At 41.7% G+C, this 24,293-nt stretch overlaps 2 protein-coding genes across 2 annotated transcripts in view; one reads left to right on the top strand and one right to left on the bottom strand.

Moving 5' to 3' along the window:
• Nucleotides 1–3,121: 3,121 nt before the first annotated feature.
• Nucleotides 3,122–8,454, bottom strand: LOC117054984 (small EDRK-rich factor 1). The gene is made up of 3 exons (XM_033164263.1): nucleotides 8,306–8,454; nucleotides 4,464–4,572; nucleotides 3,122–3,872 (listed from the first exon to the last, which is right to left on the bottom strand). Exons 1-3 carry the CDS (start codon nucleotides 8,310–8,312, stop codon nucleotides 3,800–3,802), a joined length of 189 nt encoding a protein of 62 aa, XP_033020154.1. The 5' UTR covers nucleotides 8,313–8,454; the 3' UTR covers nucleotides 3,122–3,799.
• Nucleotides 8,455–11,031: 2,577 nt separating this feature from the next.
• BDP1 (B double prime 1, subunit of RNA polymerase III transcription initiation factor IIIB) overlaps nucleotides 11,032–24,293 on the top strand; it is a 43,301-nt gene continuing 30,039 nt past the window's right edge. Inside the window, exons 1-12 of the mRNA XM_033164753.1 lie at nucleotides 11,032–11,446; nucleotides 12,788–13,343; nucleotides 15,422–15,531; nucleotides 15,999–16,058; nucleotides 16,878–17,012; nucleotides 18,048–18,181; nucleotides 19,468–19,562; nucleotides 19,732–19,786; nucleotides 20,148–20,300; nucleotides 21,632–21,913; nucleotides 23,026–23,188; nucleotides 23,532–23,682. Of these exons, the coding sequence (XP_033020644.1) occupies nucleotides 11,187–11,446; nucleotides 12,788–13,343; nucleotides 15,422–15,531; nucleotides 15,999–16,058; nucleotides 16,878–17,012; nucleotides 18,048–18,181; nucleotides 19,468–19,562; nucleotides 19,732–19,786; nucleotides 20,148–20,300; nucleotides 21,632–21,913; nucleotides 23,026–23,188; nucleotides 23,532–23,682 (2,154 nt within the window). The 5' untranslated portion in view covers nucleotides 11,032–11,186. The remainder of the gene's footprint in view (nucleotides 11,447–12,787; nucleotides 13,344–15,421; nucleotides 15,532–15,998; nucleotides 16,059–16,877; nucleotides 17,013–18,047; nucleotides 18,182–19,467; nucleotides 19,563–19,731; nucleotides 19,787–20,147; nucleotides 20,301–21,631; nucleotides 21,914–23,025; nucleotides 23,189–23,531; nucleotides 23,683–24,293) is intronic.

Genomic DNA, 24,293 nt, shown 5'->3' with positions numbered 1-24,293 from the left:
ACAGTTCCTCAGTACCTAGTAAGTCATTCTACCAAACATGTTGCACATTTGGTTGATTGTAATTCCTGTAAGAAATTCCTTTTAAGAACTGGTGTCCTCCTCGCTCCTGAACCCATTTGTAGAACTTATATTCCACTTTATAGTCCCAGGAAGCTCTCAAAATAGCTTACAAAAGGTTCTCAAATACTGGAACAGAAATTACATACTTCCCACATGGAACCAGAAATATTTAAGCAGTGTTTGTTGTCCCTTTCCCCAAGAACTCCCACCCAGGTGCTCTGCAGCAAGGGAATGCAACTGAGCAGATGGATCGCATTCATTCCATAGGAACAAAGTCTTCTCTTCCTTGCAGTTTGTTTTGTGATACAGTATCTTTTGAATTGTTAAACTGGGCCCAAAGAGTGACTTTTTGTTGATCTAGGAGTCTAGTTAAGGTGTAGGGTAAAAATGCTTTAAATTTAAGTAAAGTGGGCAGAATTTAAAAAAAATGTTGTTGACCTGAGCAAGTCTCATGAAATTTACATATCAATTTGTATGTGTACGGTATATGGGGAACAGCCTATTATTTCCTTCAAAAATACCTTCCCATATAATTTGTTTGCCAAGACCAGTTTCCTACTTAGCCATCTTGTTTTATATTAACTATTTTTTTCTGATTGCCAGGCAAGTCAATGAATAGTAACAGACCCATTTTTCATTTTCATCCAGTTACAGCTATAGTAATATGGAAAGTGCTATCCTGTTTTGGGATGCACTAGGCCTCTTCAGGTCAGCCACATTTCTTCCATGTACAGTCTTTGTAGCATTTGTACTTCTATTTTTTTTACTAAAGCTCTCCATCAGGTATTTCCCTTTCTTAGATATAGAGTACTGTACAGTGGTACCTCGGGTTACAAACGCTTCAGGTTACATACTCCGCAAACCCAGAAATAACGCTTCAGGTTAAGAACTTTGCTTCAGGATAAGAACAGAAATTGTGCTCTGGCAGCACAGCGGTAGCAGGAGGTTCCATTAGCTAAAGTGGTGCTTCAGGTTAAGAACAGTTTCAGCTTAAGAACAGACCTCCAGAACAAATTAAGTATGTAACCAGAAGTACCACTGTACTTAACAAAAAGCATCATTTTCAATGGTGGCTTGCTAAATTTGAAACATCTTCCTTAGAGCAGACTACCTTGTGCCAGTGTTGCAGTCATTCCAAGCACAAGGTAAACATGTTTACAGCAACATATAAACAGATATAAATGGATTCTATTGGTTGTATGTGGTTCATTGTATTTTTATGACTGTACACTGCCCTGAAACCCTACAAAGTTTTTTTTAAAATGTATACTTGCAACAGCAGCATTCTGCAAACCTGTGCACAGCCTCTAGCTAAGTGTAAAAACAGACACCACATGCCATCATTATACAGCTCCAGAGTTTATCTCTGTATGGAAACAGACATGAAATCAATAAGGGAGTGATTACTTTAGGAGGGAATACTGGTGTTTAGCTATCAGTTGACAGCTATGACCACAGCCAATGCATCACAAACAGAAACTGAACCTTCTATTGATGCAAGCTTGGCTTGTATAAAGCACTTGTGCATACTGTACAGCTACTTGCAGAGCTAAATTTCTTAAGGCTCATTTTTGCATATCCCAATAGAGGTGTGTATGGGAAATGCATCTGGAAGAAAAAAATGTATCGTGAGAACATCTTTAATGACCTGAGAACTTGGGAGGTGAAGCCCCCCCCCCCACAGCTGCCTTAATCAGTTGTGGAGGATAATGCTGGGTACCTTCTTTGATGTTGGACAGTTTTGAGAAAGTGAGGCCTTGGGAGGGGGTGTTTAATGGATGATCTGCACATAGCCTGTGTGGCTTCCAAGACTGGCTATCTATAAAATCGGACGGTCTCGGGCCGTTTCTATAAAGCTCATGCACGGACTGATTGGCCACAAGGCCATGCAAGCTGAGACTACCTGGGGGAGTCACTTCACCGCTTCTTGAGGGCTTCCAAGTGGCAGATTGAAGTGCTTGCTTGGTACATATACATTGCCTGCTGTTTCAGAATAAAATCTTTAAAAATGAGTTTCAGAAGCAATACAAAATACACGAGAGAAGATTAAAGAACCACCTTGCCTATGGCAAGACAAGAGGGCAGTTCACAGGTAACTCTGGCCATGGCTTACTGCAAATGAGCAAACACGTAGTTTCCCTAGAGAGAAAGTTGTCTGGCTACTCCAGTTCTGCTGTTGCGATTGAAGACATGACTTGTCTGATCATTAAAGCATGAGTCTGGGTTCAGGTATATCTCTTCACAACAAGCCACAAGTGGTAAGCTATAGAACACACCTTAGCTATATGTTATGGTTTGTTTGATGAAAGATAAAATCATGAGCTTAGGTTTGGATGCAACACCAAGCCAAACCATAGTTTATAGCAGCACAGCACCAGGAGAAGTAGGGTGGCTGCTATCTTTACCTTTTTAAAAAGAAGCTGGACATTTCTAATTTACACACACAAAGTGGGTATGGCTAATCCATCTTCCCTTGGGATAGCAGTAATTATGAGAACCATCTATCACTTAGTTACTTGCGACCACCAATATGCCTTACAAGCCAACTTCTCCCCTAATCACCCAAACTTTTACCAAACCAGTAGTGCACTCATAAATATCCTTATTTAACACACTGCTATACTACTGCTCCAAGACACTGAATGTTGGGTAAAATTCCAAAGGGGTCAGTTGCCTAGTCTGTTACAGAAAAGTCAAAGCATTAGAGCTGAGTGTTTGTTGTACTACAACAACTTATCTAGTATGCTGGATTCCATTGTCTTTGAGCTTCTGAAACCCGAGTTAGGGTCACCCCGACTGCCTCCATCCCAATCTGCTAATATGCTACACAGAGCTCTATTGTTTTTAAGAGAAGTAGCAGGGAACAGTAGAATAATTTGGATGAATCCCAGGCCAACAGGCTTTTGTTCCTGCTCACTAGCTGAAGTACAACCATGAATGTCAAATACGTAATTCCGCTAGATCTTTAACATCACTATGGAAAACAGTCAGGCCTGAAAAAAGCAGTAAAACTAAGCAACTTATTCTTGGCTGCCATTTTTATAATCAACCAAGCTTTAGACAAAAGAGAAGGTCTTTATATTTTAGTTCAGAGTACAGATTTTAAGCTGCAGTTATACATAGTAATATATTTAGAGAATCTTGCTTAGCAGTTGAAGAATTGTATTAAGTATTCAGGCTGCAATTGAAACAATGGAAAAGCTATTATAACTGTCTGGTGTACCCATTTCCAACTTAGACAGTACTTCATGCAACATTTTATTGTAAAAATAATTTACGGTTAATTTTACAGCTGAGCTTTACAAAGTGCAAAGCAAGAACAGAGACCTGGGCTTTTAAAAGTGGTATCGTTTGTGATTGCTGTTGGGCTACCAGACAGGATTCTCAGTCTAGTTGCATATTTAATAACTGGTACAGTCACACAAGCCATTTACCAGGCCAACACTTAACAATGAAAACTGCAGTCAAGCCACTGCTATCATTACTAGTAGACATGCAAAGGGAACTTTGAATCCAATTTTACTGGAACTATTTCTAGTATTTCAGTTAAAGCCAAGTCAGTTGCAACTGCACTCTACTAATCAGACATTCTAAAATAAATGCATACTGGACAAATGAGCTTGTAGAAGATAAACATTAACCATTTAATGGCTGGCCACTTTTACAAATATGTCTTTTCTTAGGCCCTATTATTCTGAGATGCACTGCAGCATTATTAGGTCCTTCATGCAGCCACAGATTATTTTGTTCCTGTCTGAAGAGTTTTCTTCTCATTAGCTGCTTTCTGCTTTTGCTGCATAATTTCGGAGTCTCTGGAAAAGAAAAGATGAAGAGCGAGTGATGTCCATGTTTAGTGGAAACAATGATTATAGTTCCAAACAACTAGCACACCGTTTTGTTGCTTAGTGCTCATTCATATCGGTTTTGATCTGATCTACAAACGACACTGGGCAATAAATGGTATCAGAATGTGCTTTCTGATTAAGCTTTGTGACTGCATCAATTCTGTAATTGGAAGGTGAGAAACCAAAATTCTTGTTGCATTGAAAAATAAACATCTGTTTACAGCAATTTGATTTTGGAGCACACAAGGGGAAAGAATAAGAAGTCCCGTTGAACAATGTCAGTTCTCAGTTTTTTAAAGTTCGGTGTTCTAAACTAGGCCCCCTAAACTAGGCCCCCCCAAACTTCAATTACAGTAAGACTGTATCCATTTCAAATAGCCAAATGCAAGCTTAAGCACTTTAAGTTAGCTTCCCAAACATCAAATATAATTTTTCAGTCTAAGACAGGGCCACAGTACACAAATTATATTTTATCTTTAAGCATTTGAGGCAGAATTTTACACTACTTACATAAGCACCAGGGTATGTGGGTTGTCAGAGATTGCTATGCAAACATACCTCTGTTTCCTTTGAGAAGCCGACAAAGTATCCTCTTTTCTTTTTCCCTTATTTAGTTCTTGGTTCTTCTTCATGTTCTTTTGGCGGGCGAGTTCACGCTGGTTCCCACCTAAAGTTGGAACAGTTTGAAGAGTTAGGCTTTAGGCCAGTTTGACCAACAGAGCCAAAGATTGTCCATCTCTTACGTTGCACAATAGTAAATCCTGCTGCCGATAATCCAAATTCTCCCTTTTACACTATGTTAAAAGTACCACACTTTGACTGCTTTTTGGTAATGAGGCTTGTAAGCAAACCCTGTTCGATCAGCTGCACTACTGAGTTCCTAACTACGCAGTCCACAGCACAGCCAATATTCCCAACAAAGTGTGGCTTTGGTAAGCGCCAGTCATCAAGGAAATACTTACCGTATTTTTCGCTCCATAGGACGCTTCGGACCATAGGGCGCACCTCGTTTTTAGAGGAGGAAACAAGGGGAAAAATATTTTTCTGGTTTTCCTCCTCTAAAACCCATGTTTTTTTTTTGAGAATCAGCTCAAAGTTTTACAGCTTTTTTTTTTTTTTTTTTGCAAAGGATCAGTTCAGATTTGTGCAGCTTTTGCAAAGGGGGAAAAGCATTGCTTACAAAACAGTAAGCACCAGTACAGACCAGTAAGCACCAGTAGAAGCCAGTACGCACCAGCAAGTAATAGGAAGCAAGAGGAAAGCAAACCAGTACAAACCAGTAAGCACCAGTACAAACCAGTACAGACCAGTAAGCACCAGTAGAAACCAGTACGCAATAGGAAGCAAGAGGAACACAAACCAGTACAAACCAGTAAGCACCAGCAAGTAATAGAAAGCAAGAGGAAAGCAAACCAGTACAAACCAGTAAGCACCAGTAGGTAATAGGAAGCAAGAAGAAAGCAAACCAGTAAGCACTAGCAAGTAATAGAAAGCAAGAGGAAAAGTAACAGAAAGCCCCAAATGGCTGAAAAACTCAATTTCCCAAGATCCTCAGCCCTTGCAAAGGAACTACTATGCAAAGGGCCTGGGCGGGGCAAGAAGGGAGCTAGCTCCCTTATCTCCCTCCCCGATCTCCTGCAATCAGCTGTTGAGCGGGTTCTTTTCAACACACTCTTTCCCTCTTGTTAGCCTTTAGCTCTTTCTAAAACAGAAAAAGCAGGATCTGCCTTTCCTCCCTGGGCAATTTGGCTCCAGGGACCATGCATTCGCTCCATAAGATGCACAGACATTTCCCCTTACTTTTCAGGAGGAAAAAAGTGCGTCTTATGGAGCAAAAAATACGGTAGTTAGAAATCCAATCAAGTGGGCAAGTATTCAAGCTGGTTGCAAAGGAATGTGCTTCATCCAATAACATGGTGACACCTTAGCCCAGTGGTGGCAAACCTATGGCACGCGTGCCAGACTTGGCACGCGGAGCCCTCACTGCTGGCACGCGCACCATCGGCCCATCTGTGCAACATCAGGACTGAGTGCGCATACGCAAAATGTCGCGTGTGCGCACTCTGTCTGGGCCAGCGCTGCCGCTTCCGCGGCGACTTTGCGAGCCCTGAGTGAAAAAGCGGCTTGGGGGGCTGCCGCGCGCGATTGGCAGCTGCCCCCAAGCTGCCTTTTCACTCAGAGGGCTCTCAAAGTCGTTGCGGAAGCGGCAGCAGCAGCGGGAGCCCAGCGACGGAGTGCGCACGTGCGCACTCCGTCGCCGGGCTCCCGCTGCTGCTGCCGCTTCCGCAACGACTTTGAGAGCCCTCTGAGTGAAAAGGCGGCTTGGGGGGCTGCCGCGCGCGATCGGCAGCTGCCCCCAAGCCACCTTTTCACCCGGCGGGCTCGCAAAGTTTGGGCACTTTGTGACAAATAAGTGGTTTTTGGTTTACAGTTTGGGCACTCGGTCTCTAAAAGGTTCGCCACCACTGCCTTAGCCTACAAGCTGGATAGTTCCCAGCCTCTGATATAACCAAAGTGCTACTGCACATACATGTTGACAAGAACTTGAGCAGCACTGGTACCAATGCCCTTTAGGTATGCATGCACAAATATTTTATGCTAGTCTTTTGATGCAATGGATCCCCAATATGAATTATATGTGTGTGTGCATATAATTTTGCTGCAAGTCGCTTGGAGACCTTTGGGTGACAAGCACCTAATAATATGAACAAATAAATAAAAAACCTCTATGCCACAACAACCAACTAATTCTGTAGTAGAAAGTTTGAGTGCTGCAGTACAGTTTACATACACTTCAGCCAAATTTCACACCAAATCATTACCTTTTATTATACCTTACATCGTATCAAAATGAAATCTTCTATAGTTCTCAAAACTTGATACCATTAATGGGCTGCTACTCACATTTATTGTAAAGTTCAAAATCTATTTTCTGTATGCTCAGCCATGTGAAGCACAATGAGTTTGACAACTATGCTTGCTAATTGCCCAGGAGACTGGCTGTGGCTCTCTGTCAAGTGTGCACCAAGTGGCAAGCTCAAGAGGCTTTTTATGCCCATTAATACTCAATTTTGTTGAATTCCATCCAAATATTTCCTTGATGCAGAGAATAATGCAAGCTCTGAAACTAAAACAATTCAGCAAACAATTGCACAGGCACAATCAGCCTCATGACTGCCTTTATTTGTTGCAAGGATATAGATTGGACAATAACTATGTATGCCACCCTGAGCTCTTTGAAAGTAATGCGAGCATATGATAAACATCAACATACAGTCGGTTCATTCAGCAAAGTTTATGCACACTATTCTAAAGGCAAAATAAATACAGAATATCAGTCAAGTGTTTAAGGTTCAACTCCTAGTCAGAAAATATGAACCAGATAACTCTATAGCTCTGTGGGCATTATATACTGCTTGAATTGTTTCTGGTGTCAGTGAACCAGTAACCATATACTGTACACATCCTATCCAGGCAGCTTCTCTCTGTGCTGAATAAGGAACTACTGTACTGTAGTAACCACCTTTGGGGTAATGAACTTAAGGGACCTCGTTTCCAAGTAAGCCTGCGTACAAGTCTATTTAACATTTCAATGAAGCTCTCAGCAAGGCTTAGTTCCCGCTGAGGAAACAAATCGGAACGCTCCTCTATAGAAATAACACACACTGATCAGCATCTTTTGTTTCAGTTTGAAGTCACTGGAAACTGAAGTCGGCGCCGCAGCTGTTGTTTCCAAAGTTACGCTGCAGTTTGAAAATACAGTACAGCCCGCATAGTGCAAACATTGAGGCATATTCAGCATCGACCCCTAGCTCTCTCCACTCGGGGAAGGCAGTTTGTGGCCCCGGATTCGGTGAAAAGGGCCCTTTCACACGGCTCATTCCGAACAGGGGAGACAGTAACGCGAGCGCAGCAGGGACGTATTTTGCTTACAAAGAGCATGTTGTTTCCTCGGTCGAGGAAGGAAAACAGAGCTGCGCTTTCTCAGGCCAGCCTTTCCTATCGCTTCCTCTTAAAAGAGAACCGCTTCCCTCCAGCGAGAATCCCCGTTCACCCCAACAGACGGACACAAGGGAGGCTGCTGCCCCCACGCTCGACCGGCCTCTCCAGTAGAGCAGCAGCCCTCGCCAGGTCTACTCGGGAGCAAGCCCTACTGAAGTCAACGGGGGCTTCTTCCCCAGACAAAGAGGAGCCAGGGTTGCAAGCGAAGTTACTAACGTTTCTTAAGCAACCTTACAATAGCCGCCCGCCAGGGACCACAACACGGGAGCGGCAACCCACGGCTGGCCTACGGTCCCCGCAAGGCCCGGTTCGGCCCAGGCCGCCGCCGCCACCAATGGCGAAGGAAGGCCATCAGCATGGCGGTGGGGGGCGAAGGGCCGCCCACGCCGCATACTTACGGGCCATGGCAAAACAATAACCCCAGCGGCGACGACCGTTACGCGCACGAACAGCAACAACCCCGCTATCCGCTCCAACTGCCAGAACCTTCTGCGTGCCCCGCCCGCAGTTGCGCTCTTTATGTAAAGGCCCGCCTCTGTGACGTCAGGCCGCACGTCGCCGCCTTTCCTGTTCTCAGCCACGCTTCTGGAGCCGGTCCCGCGGTGCCCTTACTGCGCGCGCGCGCGCAACCCACCGATCGGTCCTCGTATCTGCTGCACGAGTTGAAGCCGAGACGCTGCGCGCGTGTTTCGCGGGAGAGTGGCTCAGTGGGGTTTGCTTCTGAGTTAACGCGCGTACGGTTCGGATGTAAATACCGCTACTTCCCTGGCACGTGCGGGATATGATGATTTCTGCACGATCTCCAGGATGCGAGGATCTTGCTCTAAAAGGCGGGATGGAAATAAAATGAACGAATATTCCTGTGTTTTCATAAGCCCCACTGAGTTCGATGCACTTAAATTCATCTGAAATTATGGGGACTTTAAAGAAAACTGGGAGGATAAGGCTGCTTTTTAAATTATAATCGATTTCCAAAACTGGGGGATGTATTTTGAGATATACCACTTGTTTGGTCCCTTCCAGTGGTTGAATTCTATCACGTATATTTGCATATTTCTGTTGTACTGATGTAATGTCAACAAAAAAGGCAAGGAAGAACAACAACAAATGCATTCCAATTTTATACTTTTATTGGCCCCTTCACTAAGCCACAAAACGGTGTGCTAGTTGTTTGGAACCACATTGCCCAATGTGACATGAATTTGATTGGTTTAGCTACTCAGAAGTTGGGTGTTCCCGACTGTTGCTCTGCAGTATTGTTTATTGCTTAGAGGATGTGGTTTATGTGGACTTTTTGTGGCTTACTGCATCATTCCCACCTGTTCCAATATGACCTGTGAATTTGATTGGTTTGGTTCATTTGGAAGGTGACATTCTGGGCCATTTTTCTGAAATACCGTTTTTGCTGTTAAGTGATATAAGGATGTGGTCTCTGTGGATGTTTTTTGGCATATTGTATAAATCCCACCATGGTTTGGTTAGCTTGATTTGAAAAAGTATAGGTTGTACTCACTAGGACACCATCATAAAAATGGGTGGAGAGCTGCAGTCCAAGATATGGTCACATCTTTTTGGAACCAACAGTATAATAATGGCATGTTCCATAGTTCTATAAAGCACTGCACTATTTTTCTGCTGACATGTTCCTTTTCATATCTATAGCTCAGTATATTGGTTACTGTATATCACTATCCAAATGTTTAGATCCTTTTATGGATGTTTTATGTTGACCAACTAGATACTTTACCAACAATACCTGCTCACTAGATCCTTGTCCACCATGGGTGGATTTAGATGACTGAGCGGGTGACGGGTGTAGTAAATGTATTTTTGTGTTGGAGTGTTGCCAGCTGCCCTTAAAGTTGTGTGTCTACTTCTTTAAAAGCCTACTCTGGATCAATGAGTGTAGCCAGGATTTTTGTTGGGGGGGGGGCAGAACCATGCTATATGTAACATTATTGGTCAGTTAGTTAAGTATTTTTATTTATTTACTTTATTGGGGAGGGGCATCTCCCCCCTTGCCCCCCTCTGACTATGTCCATGTCTGGATCTAGTGGAATGTTACAACTATAGAATAGTTGACAGCACCCCTTTCTTTCAGCAGGTACCTTTTGTTTTAACCTTTACGTGCCTGTTGAAAAGTTTTTTATGCCACTAAGCTTATGCAGAGTTTCTTTCTCTAATAGTTGATTATCTCCAATTTTAAACGTTCACACAGTTTTTATTGCATGTAAATTCTTCTGTAAATCACCCTGATATAATTTTTAATGAAATAGTGGTATACAAATATGCTTTATAAACGAAGACTGCAGAATATAACCCTCTAAAAATAAGGAAAATTGTGAAACTAAAAAAAAGTTCCAGATTCTGTAATAGTAGTAGTAATAATAATAATAATTTATTATTTACACTCCTCCCATCTGACTGGGTTGCCCCAGCCACGCTGGGCAGCTTCCAGCACATATAAAAACATAGTAAAACATTAAACCTTAAAAAGCTTCCCTATACAGGGCTGCCTTCAGATGTTTCCTCAAAGATATATAAATACTCATCTCCTTAACATCTGATGGGAGGGCATTCCACAGTGTGGGCACCACTACCAAGAAGTCCCTCTGCCTGGTTCCCTGCAGCTTCACTTCTCGTAGTGAGGGAACCGCCAGAAGGCCCTCGGCGCTGGACCTCAGTGTCCGGGCTGAACGATGGGGTGTGTGGAGACGCTCCTTCAGGTATACTGGGCCAAGGCCATTTAGGGCTTTAAAGGTCAGCAGGCACACTTTTGAATTGTGCTCGGAAACGTACAACATGGGATTACCTTTTCAAAGAATATCTGCTCTAGGAAAACATTTATAAAATCCAACTGAGGTCAAAACACCGGTCTCTGGATGCCTTCCTCGGGATGTGGACTTCACGAGGCTAGAGCCGCCAAGCCGGGAATCGCTACGAATGCACTGGACTAATAAACTAGCCGCCTTCCCTCTCCTCGTGCAAGGCAAGTTCAAGGCAAGTTCGACAAGAACAAGCGACGCTCTCCTGCGTTTCAGGCTGGTGTCCTCGCCGCCCAGCCCAGGTGATGTTCCTGTTTTGTCGCAGAGTGATGACGCCACGCCGCACGCCGTCCCCGGAGCAGCTGACAGCCCCCCCCCCGCGAGAGTCGGAGAGGAAGGGCGGGGAACTGGGCTTGGGCCGAGCGAGGCCGGTGACATGAGGCGGCCTCGGCGGCCGGAGGAAAAAGGAGACGGTGGGCTTTAGCGAGAGTCGGCGGTTCCCCTTCACGGCGCGATGTTCCGCCGCGCCAGGTTTAATGTGAAGCCTAACGTGAGACCGGGGGCGGCGGCGGCGGCAGCGGCGGCGAGGGGCAGCAACCCCAGGGGCAGCCCCAGCCCCTCAGGCGGCGGCGCCGCGGCCCCGGACCCCGGTCCCCAGCCCGGCTCGGCATCCGCCCCCTGCTCTTCCGAGGATGCGGCTTCCTCGGCTCTCCCGTCGGGCGCTGCCGGAAACCTGCAGCAGGACGACGGTAGCAGCAGCAGCAGCCCCGAAGGGTAAGCTTCGCCTTTGGCTGTAAGCTGCGCGCTTCCTTTCTCCACAAAATAAAAGGAGCCGGTTTCAGGAGATGAGCTGGAGCGCAAAAAGCTCTTTTTTTGAGAGACGCACTGAAAATCGCGGGAACTGTTCCTCACGTGCACCTCCAACACCTGATGGCCTGCGCCTGTGAAGGAACCCCTCGCAAAGGCCGGTGCTTCACGTCGCCTGGGACACAGTGCGGCGCTTTTATCTGGAGTCACTACGCACGTGTAGCTGGGGATCGCCTTTTTGTTTTTATTTCAGAAGATTTATATACCTCTTTGATTGTCATAAACCCTCAAAGCACACAAATGCACAATCGTCTATTCCCCCCCCCCCCCTTTAACCAGCATGGCTTTGAATCTTATTTAGAGCTGTGTGTGTGTCTGTGATTCTAGGGCTTAAGGGAGTAGTCGAAATTATAGCTGACATTAGACAGTGATTGTGGTGCTACCAAGTTTGTGTATTGCAGGTGTGGGGAGAATTTGCAATATACATTTTTTGGTTGGCTGTGATGAAGAGGGATAATTCTAGATTTGAATTAGTTGCTGTCTGCTGGTTGCAGAAACAAGGGTAGCTAAGTCATGACCTTCAAGTTGTTGCTGAATGGCCCCATCATCTCTCATCTTTTGCCATAGTGGCTGGGCTGATGGGACTTGTAGTTTAATAGCATCTACAGGACCACAAGTTTAGCTGCATCTTCCCTAATAATAATAATAATATGCAATGTATATTATACCATAATACAATGATAATATATAAATACCGGTATAGTAATTATTTTTGCGGCCGTCATTCCCAGCTTTTAGGTATTCAGACTTTTGGTCATTAATTTGGATTGTTTTGTGCTATGATCTCCAGCCTATTTTATGGTGTTTACCTTTTAGTGATATAGGGTAACAGTAATTTTTTTTAGTTATTGTGGGATGAGCACCCTTAGAAATTTTGTTCGGTTGCATTTTTTCTATGTATTTGGTTTTTAAATTATTGTTAACTTTTTGTATTATTATGTATTAGTAAGTAAGTTAGAAATATCTTCTTGTGGAAAGTGATGACTGAATGTATTAAATAATATAAATACTAGATTCCTAACAGTGAGCTGTATGTGGGACTCTAGCCATCTATATTCTAAGTAGATATAAAGTTGTAATATATTTTTTGCTTTAATTTTTATGTCTAATCAAAATAAGCATTTTAAAAAATAAACTCGTAATATGATGTGATTGGCTTTGTGGGAATACAGTGCATTTATTTATTTTTAAAACAGCCTGATTACAATTTTTAGAAATATGACAGCTTTCTCTCTTTTAATCTTCCAGAAATGAAAAGACCAACGCTAGTGGTGATGGAGATTGTAGTAGACATGCAGAGACACTTCTGCAGAGAAGAAAACGAATATCTACTATGCCTAATCTTGCTAAACCACGAGTTGCACCACTATCCACACGTGTTGCCACTTCAGCATCAAAATGTTCTCAAAAGCAAGTACCTCATTCTCCTGTTATTTGTAACCCTCCACTTCAGAAGGACTTGCCGCCTTCTGAGAAGACCAATGTGGAGAATTCCCCGAAGTCTCCCATACTTCCTGAAAAGAAAACTCCTGTTCCCCAAGTACCACAGTTCTCTCCATTCAAAAAGTCTGTAAGTAAAGAGCCGAATGCATGTGTAACAGGTCAAAGAAGTGACGAAGCCCTGCAGAAGAACACATCCTCACCCCTCAAAGAGAGACCAACGCAGGAAAGTCTGATCCAAGAAGAAATACCACACTCAAAATGTATTCCAGCCAAAGAGAAAAGAACATTTTCCGATCGTGAGAAAATAGTCAAAGCTCAGAAGCTAAGGAAGATGCTCAAGGAAGAGTTGAAGAAAGAGAAGGTATAACAACACTTTGGAGATTTGGTTATGAGGAAGAGGGGAAAGTAATAGAAAGAACATATAGCCTGATTTCTGCATAGAAGTCATACTGAATCAAATTTGGCATTTGATTCAATGGTATTGTCTCTATCCTGATTTTCTAAGGTTTTGGATAGGGGATTTATGTAGTCTTACCTGGAGAAAAGTATTCAAAGCATGCACTTTGCCACTTCCACAAGAAATGTGGAAGCTCTTGATGTCATGATATGATGCTTCCCTATAAAAGGTAGTTTGCTAAAGGTTTCCAGTTTTTAAAGGTAAAAACCTCAACAACATTGTATGCTAAATCAATTTATAACAGGGATAAGGAAATTATAGCCCTGTAAATGTTGTAGTACTGTACCAACTCCCATCACCCTTGATGCTTGGCTATGCTGATTGGAGTTGATGGGTGGTATAGTTCAACAACACCTGGAAGGTCACTTATTAGCCTGCCGGATTTAGTAGCTTAATGGCCAGCAGACATTGAGCTTTGCTTGTATCTGTGGGATGTCTTTTTGTAAGATTATCATGGTTGTATAGTATGCTCTGAATGTGAAATGATATAATGGAACTGGTTAGCGCCTCTCTTTAGAAGGTGGCATCACATGAAATATGATTTTAAAATCAAGCATGCTACCTTTTAAAATGGAATGTGGGGGGACCTGTTAGGATGGTCTGCCCTCGGAGTCTGATGGATCCAATCAGTTTCCAGGTGACTTTGGAGGATTTTTTGACTGATATATCTGGCACTCTTGTCGAAGCCCTAGCTGACCTCAGGAACATTCGAGTGGGTTGCCATGATCACTCTTGAGTTCCTCCCCTCCTTGTGGAGCCTGTTTGGCTTACTGATTCACAACAGAACTTAGGACAAGGAAACAAGCTAGGTGAGATGGTTTCAACACAAGTGGAGGAAAACTCCAGTCAAATAATAATAATAATAATAATAATAATAATAATAATAATAATTTATTTGTACCCCACCCATCTGGCTGGGATTCCCCAGCCACTCTGGGCGGCTTCCAACAGATATTAGGATACATTAAAATGTCACAGATTAAAAACTTCCCTGAACAGGGCTGCCTTCAGTTGTCTTCTGAATGTAAGGTAGTTGTTTATCTCTTTGACATGAGATGGGAGGGCGTTCCACAGGGCAGGCACCACTACCGAGCAGGCCCTCTGCCTGGTTCCCTGTAGCTTTGCTTCTTGCAGTGAGGGAACTGCCAGAAGGCCCTCAGCGCTGGATCTCAGTGTCCAGGCTGAACGATGGGGGTGGAGACGCTCCTTCAGGTATACAAGACCGAGGCCATATAGGGCTTTAAAGGTCAGCACCAACACTTTGAATTGTGCTTGGAAACATACTGGGTCAAACACTGGTGAGGGCTCTTCATCAAGCCTACTTAATGACGGGGTGGGTGGGGGTGGGGGACTCCCTGGTCCTGAATGGGGTAACTGTACCCTGGTATGCAGGCTGAGACCCTACATGTCTGCGGACTGTCTCGCCAGAGTGGTGAATGCTCTAGTTATGAAGGCAGCCCTGTTTAGGGAAGTTTTTTAACAACTGATGTTTTAATGTACAGTATTTTTAATCTCCTGTTGGAAGCCGCCCAGAGTGGCTAGGGAAACCCAGCCAGATAGGTGGGGTATAAGTAATAAACTATTATTTATTATTGTTATTGTTATTATTTATTACTGAAACGTATATACTGCCTTTCTGCATTCAGTGCCTAAAGCAGCTTAGACTATTTAAAAATACATAAAAATAATCATGTTAAAAGAAAACAATACATACAATTAAAACAGATTAGTTGCAATTACTCCAGTAAAAAATAACAATGAAATGAGCAGTCAGTTAAGGTTAATTAAAAGCTCTCACAAGGCCACTCAGAAAAAGAGCAACCAAGTTGTCATGTTGTCGTTCAGTCGTGTCCGACTCTTCGTCTGTCTAAATAAGAAAAGTCTTTGCTTATATATTTGTTACGAAATACATGAACTTTATTTTAACGCATAGACTTCTAAAACCCTATCAAATTCATATAAATGTTAATTTTTATGTCTAGCAACAACAGAAATACAAATACCCAGTAATTGAAAAAAGCATGCCAGAAGATCGTTCAAAAATGGTTATGAGGGACTTCATATACTATCTGCCTGAAAACAATCCAATGAAGTAAGTACACATTTTCTTTTTTTATTGTAAATGTAAATTGTTTATATATATATGTTATGTCTTCATTTTATCCTTCCTTTAAGATACCTAGGCCTCCTCCTTTTCACTTTTCAGGCTTGTTTAAAATCTGGGATTCCTTGTTAAGTTGCTTTATATAATATCAGTGTTCTCAGTTGTCCATAGGAAAACATCAGGGCTCATATAAAGGAATTTTAAGTAATTAGATTTCTAAATAATTCATAGTTGTCTTATTCTGACAACCAAAAAATCACATAGATACATTTTCCCCAAATCCCACTGAAGTTTGTGTGAATAAACAAATTAAAAACCTAATATTTCACATTTAAGTATGCTCTGAGTAGGGTGGTAAATCACACAGGTAAACTGCAGGAGTGTTCACTAGTTGCTGTCTTCAAATTTTATTTTAATAAATGGTTAATGAAAATTATGCTTTTTATATTTAATAGATCTTCACTGGTGGAAGAAAAGAAATCCGAAAAGCCTTCTACAGTGACTCAAGCAAAAGAGTAATTTTTTTGTCCCTTCTTTCAAATAGAACTAGTGATCTGTGCAATAATTTAACACAGAGGGATTTATATGAAAAGGATTTGTTTATTTAATATTATTGAAACTGAATTATTGCTCTAAAGATTATAATCCCAGAAATTTTTCTTTTATTTGAAGGTATACTACTGTGGGCAGTGTATTGTAATAAATTTCCTATATGGTAAAACTCTGCTAGGACCAGTTTAGACATAATCCTAGCTAAGACCAAGAACATGTTGTGTTCTTGGGTACATGGGTTCCCCAAGCATCTTCCCTCTTACATGGAAACTCACTGTACCTTACCCGCACTGTCTTTAACAGTTGTGGGCAAGAAATTCTCAATAGAAGTCTTGTGTGCAAGGGGGTTACCAAAATTGGATACCAACTTTTGCCTGCACTGACATTAACCATGTTTAAACTTAAGTCCTAACCCAGAAATTGATTCTTGATTTCAAATGCTGGTTTAGGAGTCCCCAGGGTTAGTAGAGAAATAATACCATGGTTGATGGCAGCAAGAGGAATATCAGTACATCAGAGGAGTGGGTTAGGATTGTGATTTATTTAGATTTATTTATTTGTTGCACTTTCTCATCTGCTTGTGGATGCTGGCTCTCAACAGCCTATTTAAAATATATACCTATTAAAAGTGTATGTGCAAGAACACATTACAGTCAGCTGTTTTTAGTGACGTGGTTGGAAGTAACTGATAAATGCTTGGGCCATAGAAAATAATTTTTATTTGAAAAGGAAATATGAAGAAAGTTCCCTGCTACTTAAATTGTTATCTCATCCCATTTCAGGCCTGAAATCATTCTTGAAAGTGAAAATGAGGAAGATGAGGATGAAGAAGAAGGGGGAGATGATGATGATGGCCCCCTTCTTGTACCTCGAGTAAAGGTTGCGGAAGATGGTTCGATTATTCTCGATGAAGAAAGGTTAGGTTTTGTCAATGTGTATTTGCTTTAGGAAAAGAACAAACATTTGCAGAATTTCTTGGTGTTGGCTCAATATATCTTGCTGCCTGAGGCAAAGCTGAAATACCGTGTTTCCCCGAAAATAAGCCATACCCCAAAAATAAGCCATACCCCCAAAATAAGACATAGTGACACGGCGCCTCCCTTAAGACAGCCTGGATAGGCGTGGCAAAGCAGCATACTGACGCGGAGCAGTTAAAATAAGACACCCCCTGACAATAAGCCATAGTGTGTTTTCTTGAGGAAAAATAAATAAGACAGTGTCTTATTTTCGGCGAAACACGGTAGTACTTCCAACTCGGCTAAGACCGGCACTTTAAGAAGGCTGATGCACCACTTAGATACCAATTCTTGCCTTAATTCCTTTTCTAAGTCTGAAATCTATGAACTCTTACCTGGGAGTAATACCCCTTGAGTTCAGTGGGACTCCTTTTGAGTAGAGCTGAATAGGACATTGCAGCATTTCCCCTCTGAGACTGTTTCAGTCTCACATATGCACTTTTATCTGCTACCCTTCTTCATGTTTGGGGCAATAGCATATACTTAGTTTTAAACTGCAGAGGAGGGGGAGCAGAGATTTGAGGCAGTGAGAATAAGTGGTGGCGGCAAGTGAGCTCGTCCTTTCTAAATAAATAAATAAATAAATAAATAAATAAATAAATAAATATTCTTCCTGTGGGAAGTGTGTCAAATCTGTCACCTGAGTGCTTTGCCTCCAGTTGCCTAATAGACATATGTGCCCTGGAACTCTTAAGGCCTCTTGTTTCTCAAATTGATCTTAATGGTTGCTGGATTAGTGAACTATATTCATATTGGCATGGAATGATAACTTAAGGCCATACTGGAGTTCACTGAAAAACTGTAAACTCTTCATTAAAGTGTTTGCTAGTAAGAGCAGAAATTCTTGTAAATTTGAGGTGGGAATCAATTGGTCTTCGCTATTTATTAAGACAATTTTCTTGCAGCATTTCTTTTGTATTCTAATTTCACATTTAGCTTAACCGTAGAAGTTTTAAGGACAAAAGGGCAATGTGTGGTAGAAGATAATGATCCCATCTTTGAGCGCGGATCCACAACAACCTACTCAAGTTTCAGGAGAAGCTATTATACCAAGCCATGGTCAGAAAAAGGTAGGTGCAGCTCAGTGATGTTCTTTGCATTTGGCTTTGAAGACCTACACTCTTTTAAGTATCTTATGATAAGCCTAAACCTTAACACTAAGCATACTATGTACAGAAGGAAAAGAGATAGAAAGAGCTAAGTGAAACCCAGGCTCCTTCTGGCCTTATTTTATAGTCAGCATGGCCTTGACTGAAAGAGATAATAGGACCAGTTTAAGCCAGCTGTATTCAGCTTCTCTGAAGGAATAACCCAAACATCATGAACCTTCTGCTTGCTTCTTTCACACAGAGAAGCTTCCAGAACCTTCTTGAATTAATTAGAATAGGAAAGATATCTGCACATCAGATCAATACTTTCTGCACTAAGAAATGCAAACTGACAGTTACATCATGTAACATAATTTGTATTTTTTTACAATCCATGGTGTGCGCGTGCATGCATGCAAGTTAATTGCAACAGTAAGTCTTAGTGGCATTTAATGCTGCAAAGAGTTACACCGCCTTTGACTTTCAGTGCAAATCTGGCAGTAGCGACCAAACGTGTACTTTGTTGTTGTTGTTCAGTCGTTCAGTCGTGTCCGACTCTTCGTGACCCCATGGACCAGAGCACGCCAGGCACGCCTATCCTTCACTGCCTCTCGCAGTTTGGCCAAACTCATGTTAGTAGCTTCGAGAACACTGTATCCATATAGTCTCAAGTAATTCTCATGTTCTGTTTCTATTATCATGGGCAGCCACAGTGGTGCCCATATACATTGTTGGACTGCAGCTCCCATTAGCCCCAGCCAGCATAACCATTAGTGAGGGATGTTGGGAGTTGTAGCCCAACAACAACTGGAGGGCACCAGGTTAGTTACCCCTACTCTATATCTACCATACAGAGTTAAAAATAGCTGGATGCTAATTGACAGTGTTTATTGGTGTGCTTTAAACTTGGTGACACACTAATTATTCACTGCTGCCAGAGGAAGATTAGTGTTAGCAGTTCGCTTCTTTAGGCTCCATTTGTGGTCCTGGATATAACTTAGTTCTGCACCCTAACATTTGGAGTGAATAGCTTAAAATCCTTTTCACGGAGAACACCAGAAAAACAGAAATGTGTTTCACTGAATTGTAAAGCTATGCAACCCTTATTAAAATGTGCAGTACAATGCAGTAGCTAATGTTAGTATGAAATATTATCCATTTCATAATATGCAGCTAAAGGGAGATGCTTTGGTATTTAGCTGAATGTGTACATTTATTGATCATGAGATTAAAATTGATATACAAAAATTGTTTTTTCTCTCTTACAGAAACAGACATGTTCTTCTTAGCTATAAGTATGGTAGGAACTGACTTCTCAATGATTAGTCAGCTTTTTCCACACAGAGCAAGAACAGAGATTAAGGTAAGCACTGAAAACCCCCCAAAATCAATTGAGAAGTGATCATCTGGTTGTGGATCTATCATTTTATGCTGTTCTGTTAAACATTTGCAAAGATCATTTCAATTGAGTTTGCTTCTGTATCAGCTAATGATCTGAGAATGGCTTATATGGCATAACTTTCTGTTTTCAGAATAAATTTAAACGTGAAGAAAAGGCCAATGGATGGCGAATAGATAAAGCATTCAGTAAGAATTACCACATGTTTAATATTTTTTTTTCATTTGGGGGAAATGGTATGTGCACTCTAGCAAAACTAAACTAAAATTTCATACAGTAACTGCCTTTTTGCAATAGATAAACATTTTGAGTAAAGGGTCTGTTTTATCGCTCTGTTAGATCTCGTTTAATGGTTCTTGATATTCAGTAAATATTATGTTTTTTCTTGCTATTAAGTAGCATCAGGACTACATGTATTTTAAAATACTAATTTATAGTTGCATGAACTTTCAGTGACAAATCCTTTCAGGACAACAGAAGCTCAAGACAAAATTATTATTTTTAGCTGGAATGTTTGTACATAAAATAACCATCTCCCTTTTTTTACAGAAGAAAAAACACCATTTGACTTTGATTTCTTTACAAAACTCCTTGAGAAAGTCCTGGAAAATGAAAAGAGAAAAAAGGATAAGGATGCTAAATGTCAGCATCAAAAAGAAAAAAATCTGAATGAGAAAAAAACACTCAAGAAAAAGCGAAAAGGTATTTATAAGTACTTAAATGTATTAAGGAGTAATAAGTAAATCCTATTTGTTACTAAATTTCTCTTCTAAGATCTGATGGAGCCACAGCTTTCAATTCCTTCTGTGTGCAATGTTAGGTTTGTCAGTGTAGACCAGGGGTCGGCAATTTTTTAAAGCTGCGTGCCGGTCCACTGTCCCTCAGACCTTGTGGCGGGCTGGAGAAGCAGCACCGGGGGGGGGGGGAGTTGGAAGAAGAGGCGAGGGGGGCAAATAATCCTCGCCACCCCCAGCCGCTGTGCTTACCATCCCAGGGGCTGCCGCCGCCGCCACCACTGCCACCGCCGCTGCTTCTCGTGGGTAGGCAAAAGGAGCTTGTTTGCTCCACTCTCTGGCCCACAGGAGCACCAGGGGTGGCGACTGCGGAGGGAAGATGAGCGGTGTGAAAGGGATGGCTCCGGAGAGAGGCTGCTTAAAATGGCGCTCAGCCAGCTCAGCCCAGCCGCTTTCCTCCTCTAGGCAGGGCGGAGAGAAGCCAGGAGGGGAGAGGGAGGGGGCACCGCCACGGTGTGTCTGTGTGTGTGTGTGGGGAATGGAATGGCACAGGGAAAAAATGGCGCAGCCCGAACGAACAGAATCCCCACGCCGATCCACAGACAATTGGGCCTTAGTTTACCGACCCCTGGTGTAGACAGTACTGCACTCAAGAAAGCCCTTCCGAAGGCTTGATTGGCAATGAAGGCTGCAAAAACACTTTGCCTTACAGGCATTTCACATAGTGCATGTTTGATTGTTGCTTTTTTCAATGCTGGAATTAGTTTTGTTTTGATTTCTTTCACTGTTTTGACAGGTCTAGGGCTTGTTCTGTTTTATCCTTGGGTTTTTATTTTAATTTAATATTACTATCTTGCATAGTTTTGATTGGAATATGTCACATGCATAGTCACATTGGGTGATATCCAATGGTGCCCATCTGCCGGCAGAAAAAACTTTGGCTTCTCCATAAAGATCTCATGCTCTGGGACAGATTTGGTTGGTTGGATAGATTTGCTGCAGGGAAGGAGAAGTCCTATTCTGCTATGTTGCATTCCTCTGATTTTCATATAATATTGGTGTGTGTGTAGAATTAAGACTTTTCCTCACAGCTAAAACTGTCTTTGGGGGTGGGGTACAGTGGAGGGAAGGAGGACTGGTGGAAGGGAAAGCAGAATATGTTGAATAATCTTATATGGAGGAAGTAGAATTCTATTTTTGTTCTTGGGATTTTGAAAAAAAGCTTTTTGGTATTTTTTTTTAGCTTCCTTGTTGAGAATTGTCTTGCTGTAGGTATATTTACATTGTATACTTTGATAGCTAAAGTTGTCAATGGACAAGCAAACCATGGTCAGGATGATCCGCAGAATGCCAGAATTTCTGATGCGGAAATGGAAGTGGATGCTGGCACAGCCGAAAAAGAGAACGAAGAATCTCCTAGCATTTTGGAACAGGCAGACGGGCAGACACTTACTGAATCAGTGATGGTGAAAAAGAAGAGGAAAAGGAAGAAAAAAAATTCTGAACAGGAGGCAGAGAATCTTCCTGATGAAAGAACTATTTCTGCAGAAGTGGCTGAGGGAGACAAAACAAGAAAGAAAAGTAAGAATACAGTATATAAATTGTTGCTGCTATGTCACAGTGTGCAAGTGTGTTGATTTTGCTAATCTTCTTCCAGAGGCTAAACTATTTGTTGCAAGATAAAACAGCCTTAGGAACACCACCAAATTTAATAATCACTCAACTGAAGCTCATTTACTTCATCTTGATGGCAAGTGTACAGCATAAATAGAGATGATTTTCATTTTGAATTTGAGACTGACAGTTACTTTAAAACCTGTATGTAACAAAATGACTTGATCTGCATCTGCAAGTACTGTAGTTGGATACGATATGTGTTGTATTCCCAAAGATTTGTAGGCTGTGCAATTGCACAACATTGTTCTATATTTCAGGGTCAGTTATGAAAAGTGAGTTTTATAATGGTTTATATTGAATTGTTGCCATAGTCACAATAATATATCCACTTGAAGTTATTTTGTTAATTTATTTTTCATTAATTTTTATGTCATTTATTCCATTAAGTATTTTCAGGAACTGTTGTCATAGTTAAAGTGCCATATTAATAATTATGAGAAATAATGAAAGATTCAGCTTACCGTTAAATAAACTCCATATACTGACTGGCATTAGAATGGCTGGGTTAGGGAGGACATTGTGTAATTTTCTTTTTCCTTCCTGTTAACTTAAATATATGATTAATGCTTTGTGACAGTGGGAAATCACTTTAGGAAATTGCACTTCTTTCACACTAGAGTCCTTCCAGTAAAGGAAACCAGTAAATTAAATGCTCTTCATCAGATCCACTGAATAGTGCAAAAGAACTAACTGGATCTGGTAGGAAGAAGCTTTAATTAAAAGCATATTAGTTATTCAAAATCATCCTGCCTGCCCATAACAAATAGACCAGTGGTGTAACTGAAATTTACCGGTACTTTGGGGTGGGTGGGAAGGAAATGACCAAAGATCAATTTGAGAAAATTTGGATGAAACACAGAAAAAAATGAAATGTAGTGCTTTTGAAAATTGCCATCTGGATAGTAATTTCAAAGAAAAAAGTTAATGTGGAAGCAACCAGAGGCTCTTACTTTTAAAAGTGTGTTTGAGTGGTAATTGCTTCAGTGGACATATAATGTTAAACAATATATTGTCAGGAAAAAATCTATCATCTAATGTGGAGATAAATGGCACGGAAGAAATTGGTGAGGAACTGGAAGCCCCTGACGAAGAAACACCTGCTAAAACTCTTCCATCTGTTGAAGAAGACCCACAGGTGGATGAAGAGACAGAAGGAGACCTTGGTTCAACTTTATCTGGGTAATAGGATATATTATCTTTGCAGTTATATGAACAAGCCTTGATATAAAGTGTAAATACAACATCTTTATTATTTCCTTTCCAAAATTCTCCTAAAGGTCCCTGCTTTGCTGTATTACATAGAGCCCATTTCATTTGCCACTCAGATGTGGCTGACAAATCTGCCAGTAAAGAGAGAAGTGAGTTTGAGCACTTTTGGCTTATCAAGCTCTTTGAGCAAGCCTCTATTTCAGTTAGCACAGCTGTTGAAAGACAAAAGTGAGAGACAAGAATCCGCCATGAACCTATGGGGTAGAGTAGGAAAACCATTAATGCTTTCTTCATATTCTTCTTACCTTTCCAGTATTCAGAAAGGTAATGAATTCCTAGACATTGATTCTGGAGAAGCAGATGATTCAGATGCGAGTTCTGAGCACCATGTTGTGCAGCCTTCGGAGTCTCAGATGTCTCTCAAAACAAATAAAGAAGGTTTTGAAGAAAACAGTGCAGCAAAGGTAAACAATATTTACATGCATTTCTAGCCTACTTCCTATTTCAAAGAAACAACTCCTAAAAATAAAACCCACCAGAAGGCACTGAATGCCACACTTAAGGTTTCTGTTCTGATTCGGCATAGATTCCTGCATACGGATATTGCTTTTGGATATGGGCTATTATGTACAGAACAGGGTGGGGGAGGTAGTGCGTTGAAGACACTGCATTTGCAGGCCTGCTACCAGATAAGGGGGTGTTATCACCTCTGATAGCTTATTTGGACCAGGACTCATACCAAATGTTCTGGGAGCTCACTGATCATTTCCCAATTCTTTGATCTGGATTTGTTCCTTCAGGTAAAACAACTCAGAATGAGTGGAGGCCCAGCTGGGTGAGGGACCGTTTCAGCCTTCTTCCCAGTTATTTGCCCACTTAAAATTGCCTTCTAAAATGCCTTTTTTCCTCGAGGAAAAACAAACAAACCAGGACCTGTTTCCCTCGGGGAGAAAAGCAGCCTGGGAGAGGGGACAATTCTGAGAGATGACTTAGGTGAGGAGGAAAGGATTAAGCAGTCATCAACCCACATGGGGAAAACGTTCATGGCACTACATGGAATATGCATGTCCACCTG

Source organism: Lacerta agilis, chromosome 11 (genome assembly GCF_009819535.1).
Source record: "Lacerta agilis isolate rLacAgi1 chromosome 11, rLacAgi1.pri, whole genome shotgun sequence".
Taxonomy (NCBI): domain Eukaryota; kingdom Metazoa; phylum Chordata; class Lepidosauria; order Squamata; family Lacertidae; genus Lacerta; species Lacerta agilis.
The sequence above is the reverse complement of the archived record's forward strand: the minus strand, read 5'-3'. Positions and strand labels throughout refer to the sequence as shown.